The 13,300-nt window shown below is 44.9% G+C and overlaps 2 protein-coding genes across 3 annotated transcripts in view; both read right to left on the bottom strand.

The window, feature by feature from the left end:
* Positions 1-3,209: 3,209 nt before the first annotated feature.
* Positions 3,210-13,300, bottom strand: part of LOC109431185 (ubiquinone biosynthesis monooxygenase COQ6, mitochondrial) — a 104,713-nt gene continuing 94,622 nt past the window's right edge. Inside the window, exons 6-7 of one of the 2 annotated variants that reach the window (XM_062844151.1) lie at positions 8,665-8,768; positions 3,210-8,264 (exon numbers count right to left, since the gene is read on the bottom strand). The gene's annotated coding sequence lies outside the window, so the exon portion shown is untranslated. The remainder of the gene's footprint in view (positions 8,265-8,664; positions 8,769-13,300) is intronic. The other variant, XM_019707399.3, reaches the window with a different exon arrangement.
* Positions 9,005-10,396, bottom strand: LOC109412261 (uncharacterized). Its single transcript, XM_019685912.3, has one exon. The coding sequence runs from the start codon at positions 10,264-10,266 to the stop codon at positions 9,877-9,879; it is 390 nt and encodes a 129-aa protein (XP_019541457.1). The 5' UTR covers positions 10,267-10,396; the 3' UTR covers positions 9,005-9,876.

The following is a 13,300-nucleotide window of genomic DNA, read 5'->3' on the forward strand; positions in this document are numbered from 1 at the left end:
GTTCGGAGTATCGATGAATCACAGAAGAAAAATGACGTTTATTGCAGGATCAAAATCAGCCTTGGTTGGTTGGTTGACAAATTTGTTAGGTAACAGATGAATCCATTGATGGTACGGAGTTCATCGCCTGGCTTTTGTTGGGGATTGAACATTGCTTATAGCTATCACGAGCCTTGGATGTCCTTTGAATTTTGCAACTTGCTTGACGGCACTCGTTATCAATTACTGTTGACATTTGAGAATGAACCCATGGAACGCGGTGTTCATCTCTGAAGATGTTGAACTTTACATATTTTAATAGAAGATTCACTTCATATTCACTTATAACTTAAGTCTTTGAATGGAAATAAACTGATCACATGATGATTTCATCAACTGGAAACAATAATCACAACTTTCGCTCTCATGAATCGTCCATTGCTTGAGAATGAAACCCATTGGAGGCGGGAATTCATCTCACTAGAGCGGTACTTTGAAACTTTAATTCCAGGCTGGGAAGCCTTTTCACTCAAACTGATTCCAAATAGTAGAGTTGATTGCGCCTTCGCTGCTCGATGAACTTTGGATTTCTACTGGTGCACCGGAATGAATCCCATTTGACGCGGGAGTTCACTTCAAGGGAAAATTTTCCCGGTCACTTTAACGTTGAGAATTTTTAGATTTTGCCGCTGCATACGTTACTGAACGAGAATGAACCCCATTGGACGCGGGAATTCATCTCTTCTCACGGGTACATTTGTCTGCACTGTGTTGCCAAACTCGGATGAGTTGTTGGGCGCGCTCGGCAATGAACCCCATTGGGTGCGGGAATTCATTCCGGCGATGGAATGCCGAAGGTGTACGAAAATGAAACCCATTGGACGCGGGAATTCATTTCGACAGCCAAAACTGATCTGCATCGATGTTGCCATGTTCGGATGAACTTTTGGTTGGTTTGATTGAGTGAACTCCATTTGACGCGGAAATTCATCTCGACACTAGCTCTCGGTTGAGAAGCTCAGCATTCACTGCAGAGAATGAACCCCATTGGGTGCGGGAATTCATCTCGTTTCATGTTGCTCGGCCACTAGAAAATCTGCTCGAATCGAGATTCTGATCATGTTTTCGAATTCTTTTGCACGATGCTGACCGGTTGAAGGGAATGAATCCCTCTTTTATCTCTATCGCGCGAGAATGAATCCTTCGATTGACGTTGGAATTCATCTCGGACAGTTGACTAGAATATCACACATTTTGTTCGTAGAATTGGTTGACTATTCGATGGATAGATTGTAACGATGAATGCTAGCGATTCAGCGAGAGTGAAATGCCATTGACGTTGGAATTCATCTCGTGCACGCTTTGAATTGACTACTGGTGAACTCGTTGCCTTTTCGATTGTAGAGATAAGGTCCCTTTAACGATCCAATTGACTTTTATATCGGTTACATTCATTCTGCCGAAATTTTCCGGACAGATGATGAACTTTTCCTCGTTCTAACGATGAATCATGTTGATCAAAATCAGGAACTCTCTCACTTTCTCGGAAAACAGCCTCCACAAACGCATCAAAGCCCTTTGGTCGGCTGGTCGAAACTCATTTTGTCACATTTTCACTTTTCCTCAGGGGGGTGCAAAGCTCCTCATCTCATCGGGGGGAAAAACTCTCCTCGTTCTCGCATTTCTCACTGTTCATTCTCACTTCACTGCTCCTAAATCTCGATGCCCACAAGTAGGGGGATTTTCCTATCTCTGCTCTCCAGGGGACATTTTCCTCGCCAAAACTTGTCATCATCGGGAATTCCACTCAAAAGAGGGACGAACGATGCCAAATCGGGTGACGCAGCCATCAGCACGTAGCCAGTAAGGTAGTACGGATGATGCCACGGTTGAAAAATCGGAAAAAATCTCACAAACACCATGGAGCCAAAGCCTACTTCGTGGAAAAGGGATGACCGGATGGACCGCCGTCGTCAGCCTACGAGCGGCGTCGAAAACCCTCGGATCGTTCAATCGATCGTGTTACCCAAGATATCAAGGAAACCCAGTCTCTCACGGGAGACGCGTGAATCAGACACTATTCATTAGTGAACGTGCACAATAGCCCATCTGAAAATAAAAGAAAGAACCCGCTTCCCACATGGTTATGCAAAAACAAAAGGGGCGTTACCGGATATTTGTGTCTCGCTTTCGGGCGTTCGCCGCGAAGTCTCTTCGGAAGTATTCGTGCCTATTCGTGTGGTCAGTATGTTCGGAAACTGCGCTGAACCGATCCCGTTTGGGGTGCGTTTAGGTCTTCTTGCGGTGCGTGCGTGCGTGCGTGGATGACATCCATCATCAGTGTGATAAAAGGGATGCAACAGAAGACGGAATGTTTTCGTGCAAGGTCTGCCCGGGCCGGCCTCGGCCTTCGTGGGGTTGGGATGTGAACCAAGTATGAAGAAGTAGTAGCAATAGTAGTAGTAGCAGCGGTCTAGAGGGTGTTCGCAAATCTCTGCGCCAAACCGGAAGGAAGATAGAAGCGGCTGATGTGTAGGGTCACGGCCACGTCCTCGCAGTGCGATGCGACGACCGGCTTACTTGGATGAATCACAGATGCTTGCGGGCGTATGTGAATGGTTGTTGTGTATGTGGTCTACTTGCTTTTACGTAAGGCATGCTCCAACTTTATACGATATTAATATATAATATACACTTGTTTGCGCAAATGTGAATGTGCACTAAATGGCATTACAATACTTCAGAACAGTATAAATGTTATGAATGGGGGTTACAATTTCAAGCTTCGATCAAAATCACATAATAGCATTGGGAAAAGAACAATAGCACTTCTTCTCAGCGTATTAAAATCACATCACTATACATTTTCCTCTAGGTTTTCCGCTCGTTTTGAGCAATAGGAATAAACAATTCAATAAACATTCATAAAAACATACATTTCCTAGAACTTTTTAGTTCAAAGTCACAATACAATACAATGCAATCATTTCGCTTTATAATACAATGAAATTTGTTACACTTTTCAAAAGCATTTTACAAAAGAAAACAGTACACTAGAAAATCACAAATTCAACTTTCAACTTTGGCTGGCAGCAACTCAGCTGTTAAGAAACACACTAACACTAGTGTAAAAGGTAAACATAAACATCATTCAATGTCAACTTCTAGAAACACTGGGACAAATCACAAGGGTAAAACGGTACAAACTGTCAACTTTGTTACAATTTTCCATCTTTTTTCTCAAAGCTGGGATATTCACAGAACACCGAGCACAATCATAACAATAACATTTGAGCGTGTTTTCTACAATTTCGCTACTCCGGATTTGCTGGATGCCCATGGGACACCGAGCGAGAGTAGCCGCATCAGTTCCACCGCAAATTTCCTATCCATGCTGGGCGTTGCAGAGCAACACCGAGCGAAATTTGCCTTCCACTTTCAGTGTATTTTCACACATATTTTAGTTGCTCTCTTCGCATAACTTTTTGTTTTCATGAAGCCGAAAACTTTAAATTTGTTCGTATCTTTAATAACATTCAAACTTTTTCAAATCACATATACATTCCAGTAAGCTTTTTGGTTCGCTTCAAGCGCAGCACAATTCAGCTTCTTATCAGACATTTTTCCTTCTTGTCACATTAGATTTTCTCTTCATGGGGTTGGTTTTCCACCTTTTGCAGGTTTTTTTTTTCTTTGGTTGCAAGCACAATAGAATATAGGCGTATTACATCGATCGGTGTCAAGGGGTGTTAGTTATGCGATAGAAATATGAACAAACTACTACAAGTCAGTCACTCTTAGGTGCTAGAATCTTCGATTTCGTACACAGTTGCACTTGGGGGGAGAAATGAAGTTACATTTTTTTTTGTTTCAGTGCTCTTAACACACAAAAGCATTTCTAGATGAAGAATAATAACTTTTTTCCGAGTAGAATATACACAATAGAGGTTAAGCATAACACTTTCTAGTATAGAAATGGAACCACTTATGTGTGTAAATGTATAAATGTATATAATATAAAATAATGTTACATAAAAGCCCAAAACATAGCCTTAGTTCAAGCGGGTTGTACAAATATTCCGTACTTCTAGATCTTAAGATGTAATTTCACAGCCAGTATACAGTAAAACCAATAACGGATAACCACTTCAAACACTATAGTAGTAAAATTAGAGTGTAGTAACAATTGCCGTTCACTTTTTTATGTCTGCGAAAAGATAAATTATGTGTTTAATTATAAAACAAACCCCGCTGCTCGACAAACGTCAACGCAGCGGTTAACTTCTACCACAAAGTAAATCACTAAAACGCACTACTAGGTGAATTATTAGATCGGTTTAAAAAGACGTAAACAGTAGGAATAAAAGTTACAAAAAAATAGAGTAAACAAATTAGCATAGCTACCACCACATGCTCTCCCAAAAACTCTTCCGGTACTGGGTACTTTCTTCCGCATCGCAGTAGGCGATATTCGCTTTTCGCTCCGCACACTTAGGTTACAAATATCCCCGCGTAGGTATATTAGAAGCACGCATACGACGCATTTGCCTGAGAACGTCACAAACAAAGAAGCCAGATGTTTCTGCTGAAGGTGGTGGTGGTGTTGGTGGGTTGGTGGGCTGGGGGTTGAAGGTGGACCGCCAAAAAGGCCTAACACGCACACGCACGGATCTACCGAGGGTCACACAATTTCGAAAAACCTCCACACGATTTCGGTCGATTTGCTATGTAGGTACCTAATTACACACACGTGATTCGTTCTGCAAAAGACTAAAACTCTGGTTGTCGGGGGAAATATTTCAACACTGGTTTACCGCTAATAGGTGCTCCAAATTTAGAGTGTACCGTCGGGAACGTCGTCGCCCTTGGCAACTGCGCAATTTATGTGGCGGCATGGCCTGCCTTGTGTCGACGCAAATTCTAGTTTTTTTTTTGTTTCGTTTATCAACTTCTAGAGCTGCAAAGTAGGAAAATTCTGGTTGTCGGGAGAAAAAATGCAAATTGCTTACGTTCGTTCAAGGATGAAACGCGTAGCGCCAAACAATGTGTAGCTGCGATGCGTCAAAATTCTGGTTGGCCCCAAGTCTGGTTGGTCGCTCGAAATCGCCATTTCCAATTGTTTACTTTTCTGCAAAAATTCGCAAATTCTGGTTGTACGAACTAATTCGGGTTAGCTTACGGTTCGGTGGCCTAGATGATTGTCGCTCGCTTCCCCGATCGATGGAATCGAATCCGATGCGGGGCTAATGAGAAAAAAAGACAAACGCACAAGTCGACTGGTTGGGCACAACTGCAAAAGAAAACGGAGATTCTGGTTGCGAAGGTATCTGTTGTCAAGGTTACCGCTAATTCCGTCGTCGTCGTTGAATCACACACGATGCCTACTGCGTCGTAGCGAGCTCGCTGATTGCTGATCTCGTTTCGTACTGTGTCTCTCTCTTCTTCTTTTGTCTCCCTGTGTCTTTTGTTACCTCTCTCTTCCTCTCTTGTTCCTATCTCAGTGATAGCTGTTCCTTATTTTTGATGGTGGGGGGATGTTTGTTATCGTTTGCGTAAGATTGCGCATTAGAGGCAGCAGATGAGTAGTAAAAATAAGAGAAAAACAAAAGAAAAACACAGAAACTCGGCTGGTTATGAGAGCCGGACCGGAGTTGGGAAAGAAAAGCGCCGGGGTTCTTAGACGAGAGGGGTCTCTTCCGGGCGGTCGTGTTTGCGCCATCCGATTGATCTCCGATCGCGTCCAGTTCCGGTTACGGACTAGGAGTTATGGGCCCAGGTCTTCTCCGGATTCTATCGTCCCGATAGTGTTCGTTCGGTTCGGTTCGGTTCGATTTGGTTTGGGGATAGATTGTGTCAGAGAAAGAAAGCAAAACAAAAACATAGAAACTCGGCTTCCGTCGGGGTGGACAGCCGGACCGTCGTCGGTTCGAGAGACTGGAAAGATGCAAACTCGGGTTTGGCGAGAATAGTATGGTACGCTTTCGATTACCGAGTTCCAAGAGTGGTGTTGGTTCGCAACAATGCGCGTCAACAGTGTCTCTGTCTCGCTCTTTCCGCGCGGAAGTGTTCCGTCGTCATCCAGGTAGAAAGGAGGGAATCCAAGCGGTCCCGGTCCAAGATCATAGGAAGAATAGGATGAAACAAAGTGCGAGAAAAAAAGTAGAAACAGAGAAACTCGGCCACCGTGGCCGGACCGGGAAAGAATCGGATCCGATTGGTCACGTCTCTCGGTCGTTCGTTCGTTCGCTTGCTCGCTCGTGGCAGCGCCCTGTTTCCGGGGGTTCTATTGCCGTACACACACGGACATCATCGCGGGACGTCCGGAAGGGGTGAGGAACACAAAAGAACAGAAACAATAAACAGAGAAACTCGGCTGAGCGTAGCCGGACCGTGTTTTGGTGCGCTGCAATAAGATGAAAACTCGTGGTTTTGCAAGTCGATTTTAGGATCTTTTACCGCCATGTTGGTCTTTGATGAGGGAATCGATCGCCTACTGGGTTTTCCGTGAGGTTACGATGCTCTACGTAGATAGATGGATAGAATGGATAGAACAGTCTCGAAGCCAAGCTCAAGAAGTTGCTGCAAATAGTCGAAAAGTTCTGGTTGTTTGTTATGATAAAGCAGGGCAAAGCCTGGCATGCCAGCTAATCAAGCCTAGCAAACGGAGACGGGGCCTTAACTTTCGATTTCAGTGCCTGTAATGGTACAAACTGGGTTTCGCCTTCTTCGAGTCGTTGAGGGGTACTAACTCTCTAACAAATTCAGCCTTAACTAGCTTGAAGCTCAATTTCCCGTTTCTGTAAGAAAACAAATGCGTGCGTTTGGAGTGTAAACGTATGTTGCACTTTACCTCATATCGTCTTCTGCGCGAGTTACTAAAATGAAAGTAAATTTCTCTTCCTGTGTCTTTCGCATGACGGCCTGCTTTGATCGGACGAACAGAGCACGTCCAGACACGTTCACAGCTCAGGGCCTACTTCGGTTGAGTGGGGGAGCCGTTATTGGAAGACATGCATCGCTATGGATGCTCTCGCGCGCTCTCTAGCTTCACTTATCCATGTGCCCCGTACTCCTCCTCCTACATGATTCGCTTCTAGAAATTCCGAAAAACTCTGGTTGCAAATTGAAAAAAATCAACGCTAGTTACCGCTATGCGTTTCAGTTTCAATCGACGCTTTCAAGCGTTTCGATTTCCTTTCTCCTACTCTGCTGCACCGCCAGCTGACCTCATTTACTTTGCTTCTCTTTCTCTCTCTTTGCTACGTTGTTTGTGTTACTTCTTCACCTAAAGCCCACTTCTTTACACATTCTCTGCGCTGCGCTGCTGTTGAAAGTGCATTGTTGAAAACGCAAACCTGCCTGCTGTGAAGACTGTGGTGTGCGTGTTGCATAAGCGCGCTGTGTTGTTTATGTGCCTTGGCTCTTCCGCGGCTACATGGAAAATAGAAAATCAGGTTAGAAAAAACGCCTGGGCGTCTCGGCGGTCAAATCCCCGCCGAGAGCCACTTTCCATCTCTCTATCGCACACGTATAATCGACGTGTGTTCGCATAATACAAAAAAATACCGTATACAAATCTTAAAAATGCATGCTGTCACGTACTCACTACACTGAAAACACTAGAGGAATCTATACACTCTACACGCTCCTGTCAGTGACTTGCGTCCTAGTAGGCTGAGCACTCGCGGTCGTTGCCTTGACGCTGTCGCCGCTTGCTGCCGTAGTTCGTTTCAGCTCGGGCCCTTCGAGACGTGGAACTTGAGGGTTTCGCTTGTGGATCCGTGTGTTGGTGTGACGCTTGCACCGCCATGACGCGCTGCACGCTCGACTCGACGGAAGACTCCCGAAGGAGCCGGGTCCTTCCGCAACGGAGAGGGCGCGACAGTTGGCCAGTTTGGCAGCCAGGTTCATTTGTCACAACTCGGCATCGGAAAACACCAGCTCGACTCACATACAGCACTAGCAGCGGCGGTCAGCAGCCCGAAGGCAGGTCTCCCACTAACTCTGACTCATTTGCTTGTTCGCTCTCGTTCGCTCATCGTTCTCGCTCTCTCATCGCGATCTCATTCTCGAGTACTCGAGTACGTGTACACCCCGCGCTGCTCGGACGATCGGACGACGATGACCATGACGGATGAAGCCAGATGATCTTCTCCGAACCCACACCGGGGATTGTCACAGTGTTACTCATTTTCTTTCTCACAACAAGGATTGTGATAACGCTTGGTGACGCTTCTCTAGGTACGCCCCCTTCAGAACTCTGCGACGAGAGTTCTATCTGAAAGCTGTAAATAGATACACATCACCAATTAGTTGTGCCTTACATGCTACGGTAAATGATAAAACAGGAAGTTTTCAAATTTTTACGCAACAAGTTAATAGTTTATTTACACAAAATTTCTCGGTATCTTTCGTTTTCGGATTGCGAACAAAAACCAAAACACAGAAAACAAAAAATATAGAAATCTATACTTTTTTAGACAATTTTTTACAATGCAAGAAAATCAAGTGTACTTCAAAAGAGGGTTAAAAACTACTCGCGCGATTCAATATGAATCAAAAACTAGTTTGCAACACGCTCCGAGAGGAACGCATTCTACCGAAAGAGGGTTTTTTGTTTTGCTTTCTTGCTTACTTAAGAGTTAGAGTGTAAATGAAAATAATAAAAAGTGACACACTACGAACCAAAATCAAGATTAGGTTTCAGTTTCCAGACGACATCCAGCCGATTGAGAGCATGGCCCCGATGGTCGGATGGTCGGAAAGGTGCATCACTGTCTCATTTGGTACTGGAAATGAAAAACTTGATTAAAGATACACTGTCTTACTCTAGGTTTGTATGTATAAAAATGGTTGAGTTTTTTGATTTTTCATGTTTTCTTCCCTAGCTCCTAACAGTACGTTCATTTTCGTCTCTCGTTTCGTACATTATACAGTTTGTTTCCTACTACGAGACTCGTCGGAGGATGACGACGAAAAAAACTAAAATACATAAATTTTGTACAACTCAGCTTTTTACAAAAAATATTCGAAACTTTTATCCATCACATCGAAACTTGTCTCATCACAACGTAGCTCTCGGTATCATTGCTCTTTCACTTATTCGCTCATCAGTCCATCATCATCATCAAAGTATGCCACGACGATTGCATCGGGTGGAATTTTCTTGATTCGAAACAAAGACCTATCCTATCGCCACTCACCTTGACGCGCGCTCAACGTGAAACCTTTCCCCCCGTCGCAGCCCAAAGCAACCCGAGCGCGAGCACCACTCTAAATTCAAATCGCGCGACCGACGGTGGCTACTTGGATCGATTGGGTGGGGAGAACCCAAGGCGAAACGAAAACATTGCACTCGAACCCCGTTCGTTCGTTTTTTTTTTTCGCTGTCGCTTGTTTGGTTCACTACTGTTTCGGGAAGGGAAAGTTACGTGTGTACCCGTTGTTCTCGAAACCGAGAGCTGCTCGGTCACACAGACACGAACACACAGCAAGCGATCACGAGTATCTCCATGACATCACATTGGCCGACGCCATTGCGTTTCATGTTGGACTCGTGTTCGCGCATGACTACTGTGATGTGAGCGTGTGTGTGAGTGAGAAATCGGATCGAGTCAGCAGCGAGTGTGATGAAAATTTTCAATTTCAAAATGGCGACCGACGTTTTTTCGCAACTTGTGTGTTTGGGTTTTTCGGGCGATGGGAATACGTTTCACGGTGACGCTTGCGGCAAAGTTTGGCTCCCTAGCACTCTTGATTGCACGTTTGAAAAGTTTTATATCTACCGAGATCGACAGTTTGTTCCCTACTCGAAAAAAAAACCAAGAAGGAAGTTTCTAGTTCCGATTGATTGTAGGAAAGTTAAGTTCATGCTCTGGGACTGGCCCCCGTTACGTCTTATCGGCTCAGGGGAGTCTTGATACTGTTCAGTTCCGTTATGAAATTATTGATTCCGTTAAAGTCTTCGCTCCAGATGGCGTTGGACGCGTTACGGGCTTTTTCTTCCTCTTCCTCCTCCAGGTCACAGTACATCCGCGGGGGTTCGGCTAACCGGGATCGGATCCGGGCCCACTTAATGGCCCTATCTTCCTGCTTCCGGATTTTCTCACGCCGTAGACATTCTTCGGCGTGAGAAAGCGCTCCGGTAAGCATGGCCAACACTCGCAGGTCCTGTCCGCGGGTTTCACGCTTGACGACGAATTTCTTGTTCTTGATCTTACGGATCCAATCGTCTAGATTGTCTGATTTATCAAACCGGGACGCGATTCGGTGTTTGGTAGCCACCATTTTTTCATTCAACTAACTTTTACAAGACTCTAAGCTACGAATATTTGCGTTTTCTTCGCATTAAACTGCCTAGGCCTTTCTGTCTCCTGTGTGTTCTAGGTTCTAGGTCCTAATACTGCTGCTGCTTCGTACACACCTGCTTTAGGACTCTCGCACTGCAGTGTTCGAACCGTGAAAAACGAAAACGATCGGACGAAATAACTTTGATCAGCTTCCACACTATTTGCACTTTCCATAAATGGAAATTACTGACTTGAACTTTTTTGCAACTAAAGCAACTACAGACTACACACTTCAGAATTTGCCAGAGACTCTAAAAACAGTACCACTCTCAACGACGGCGAAAACCTTTCTGATCGAACGCAGCAGGCCGCGGTCGGTAGCTAGCCTCCGACGAAACGGTGAGCCATCGAACTAGAGCGGGGCACCAGTCGAGGCCACCACACTCACACCAGCGCTGTAACGTACGCTTATATACCACGTAGCGTACCTGCACTCGCCGCGGCAGTGTGAGTGTGTTCGTCGCGTAGTTCCGCATTCACCCTTCGCACTCGCACCGCCTGCTTGGACCCGGGTACGGCCAACGGCGACGATTTGTGTCGTGTGAAAGTTGATTGCAGAACAGAATCAAATCCACAATTTTTACTCGAAAATTTTCTGGAAATGTTTTGTTTCTGCATAGAATCGAAACAAATTTCGCTTGCCAGTTGAGTGTTTTTTCGAAAATTCGGAATCAAACAGTGGAAAATTGAGGCCACCAATTAATACGTAATTTCATGCAAGGGGAAACGGCTTACCAACACAAACTCTGCTCTATCGGGATTTATCACTGCTGCAAAGCTCGTTCAAACAAAAAGAGAAGCCCCCTACCAAACAGGAAGAAGACATCGCATTTTTCAGCTCAAAAGATGAAAAATCGTTCTTCTTTGGAAATCTGAAACGTAGCAAGCGTCGGTGCCCAATATGGCGTTGAATTTCGTTGAGGAAATCGCCCTCCTCAAATTCGTTCCATTCGAATTGAACATCGTTCGCATTGTTCTGATCGTGAATTTGAAATTTCGACATTCGGAAATTATCTCACAAAAGCGTCGCACCGAAATTGACGCATTTGTTTTTGCTTCGACCGCACGGCCTGCGGTTCGATAAGGTTACCCAACAAGCGGAGGCACTACCACCTCTACAGGAACGCAATCATTTTACGTTCCCTGTGTCCCATTCGTATCATCATCGTAGCAGGCGACTTTCGTATACGATATGTAAACGTTTCAACTAGAATTCTAGAAACCCTCCCGTGAGAAGTAATCACCTGAGTGGTACGTTATCTTTATGGGAATTCCAAGCTATTCAACCGCCTATCGGAAACTTTACCGCGACGTCATTCGTCTCTGATGACGAAAGTCACGCTTCCGACTCTGTTTAGCAAGCAAACAACATTGAAAAGTTCGCTAAACTCCTGTCTAAACATGGAGGAACGCGTCCTTGCATTAGCGGAATCGTTCAAATCCCCCTAAAGTAGAAGTCTCTGCCTCTGGACAGAAAAAAAAAACACATCATCAGCATCGCAGTAGCCCTCGCCACCACCTCCACCGCCAGGTAGATGATGCACGCGTCTTTGAACCTCGCCAAGGCCTACTGCTTTGTGTGCTCGCGATCGATCTAATCACGTTCGTCGATTGATTCAAACAACGAAAATCATCGCCATCATAGCAAGCGAGCGCGCTCGCTCACTTCACAACAAAGTGGTGCATTAAAAGTGGCTTGCTGCTGCAATCGCTCGCTCGGTGTGATTGAAATGTCACAGTCACACAATGATGAACGAAGAAAAAAAACTGCGATGGTGTACGTGTTGCCGGCGAACGACACGACCGCGTGCTACCAATACACCGACACACCGGACGGACAAGTCCACGAACAGATAAAAAAAAATGCCAAAATAAGTAAATGGTCGACCGTCGCGTTCACGATGGCTGTGCTGTGAAGGGGAAATGTTATCGTTTGCTTTATGAATGCGACAAAATTAAAACGTTTCAAATCGTAGGAACCAGTTTTGCATTGTTCCCATTAATTTGAGCAAAAGAAAGAATAATGCAACCAAGGAAGGGGCCGATTCAAAACGAGTTCACAGCCTACTTTGACCGTGAAGGTTGCATTCGGCAAATTTGGGATCGAAACGAGTCTGGACACGTTCGAGGGAAAAAAATGCGTCATCTCCCCCTGTTCATGTGCGAAAAGTCTCACGATTCTCCCTATTCAAAGACACAGCATTACATCTTATTGCATTTTTCCTTGATCTAGCGGGAAATTCCCATCACTCGCAGAAACCAAGAGACATCTGCTCGAACATTCCGGAAGACAACAACAACAACAACAACAACAACAACAACAGCACAATTCCATGATCATCAAACAAAACAGAGAAGTCTAATGCGCAATAATTCGTCCCCTGCTGCATCCATAAGCAACATGTCTTCGCGTTGGTCTCTCGCCGGTCCGAACTTCTTTTCTTGCTTGGTCTTGCTGCTGTGGTCTTGTTTTCCGATAACCTTGAGGAGAATCGAGAAAATTTGAGATTCATTGCGCGATACGACGAAATTGGCTGTTTTGGAACAACAAATCATATTTTTTGGTCGTTTCATCAAAAACAGCAACAACAACTGTTCTGATCGGATCGATCACCGATCGATCGAGCGAACGATTGAAAATGTTGTTTCTTCAGGTGTACTCGCAGCGGCAGCTACTTGTTTGTTACCAAGCCGCGAAACTTTCAAAATATCCACCGATCCAAGCAATCGAGCCCACAGAAACTAGCCGTAGCCGTGTTTAAAGCACGTAAGCAGTAACAGAAGAAAGAAAAAATATGACAACGTCTACTAAACGTTGCTTTATTGGAAGTTGGTTGAAGGAAAACCGAGGTAGGCCGTGTGGTGGACGGCCGCAGCAGCTTACTGCGATCACATGAATACATACATAGAAGACACCATGAATGTTGTTATTCTTTTGAATTGCTCACGTACGCACTTCGGCTTTGGTGCTT

Source organism: Aedes albopictus, chromosome 1 (genome assembly GCF_035046485.1).
Source record: "Aedes albopictus strain Foshan chromosome 1, AalbF5, whole genome shotgun sequence".
In the NCBI taxonomy this organism is placed as follows: domain Eukaryota; kingdom Metazoa; phylum Arthropoda; class Insecta; order Diptera; family Culicidae; genus Aedes; species Aedes albopictus.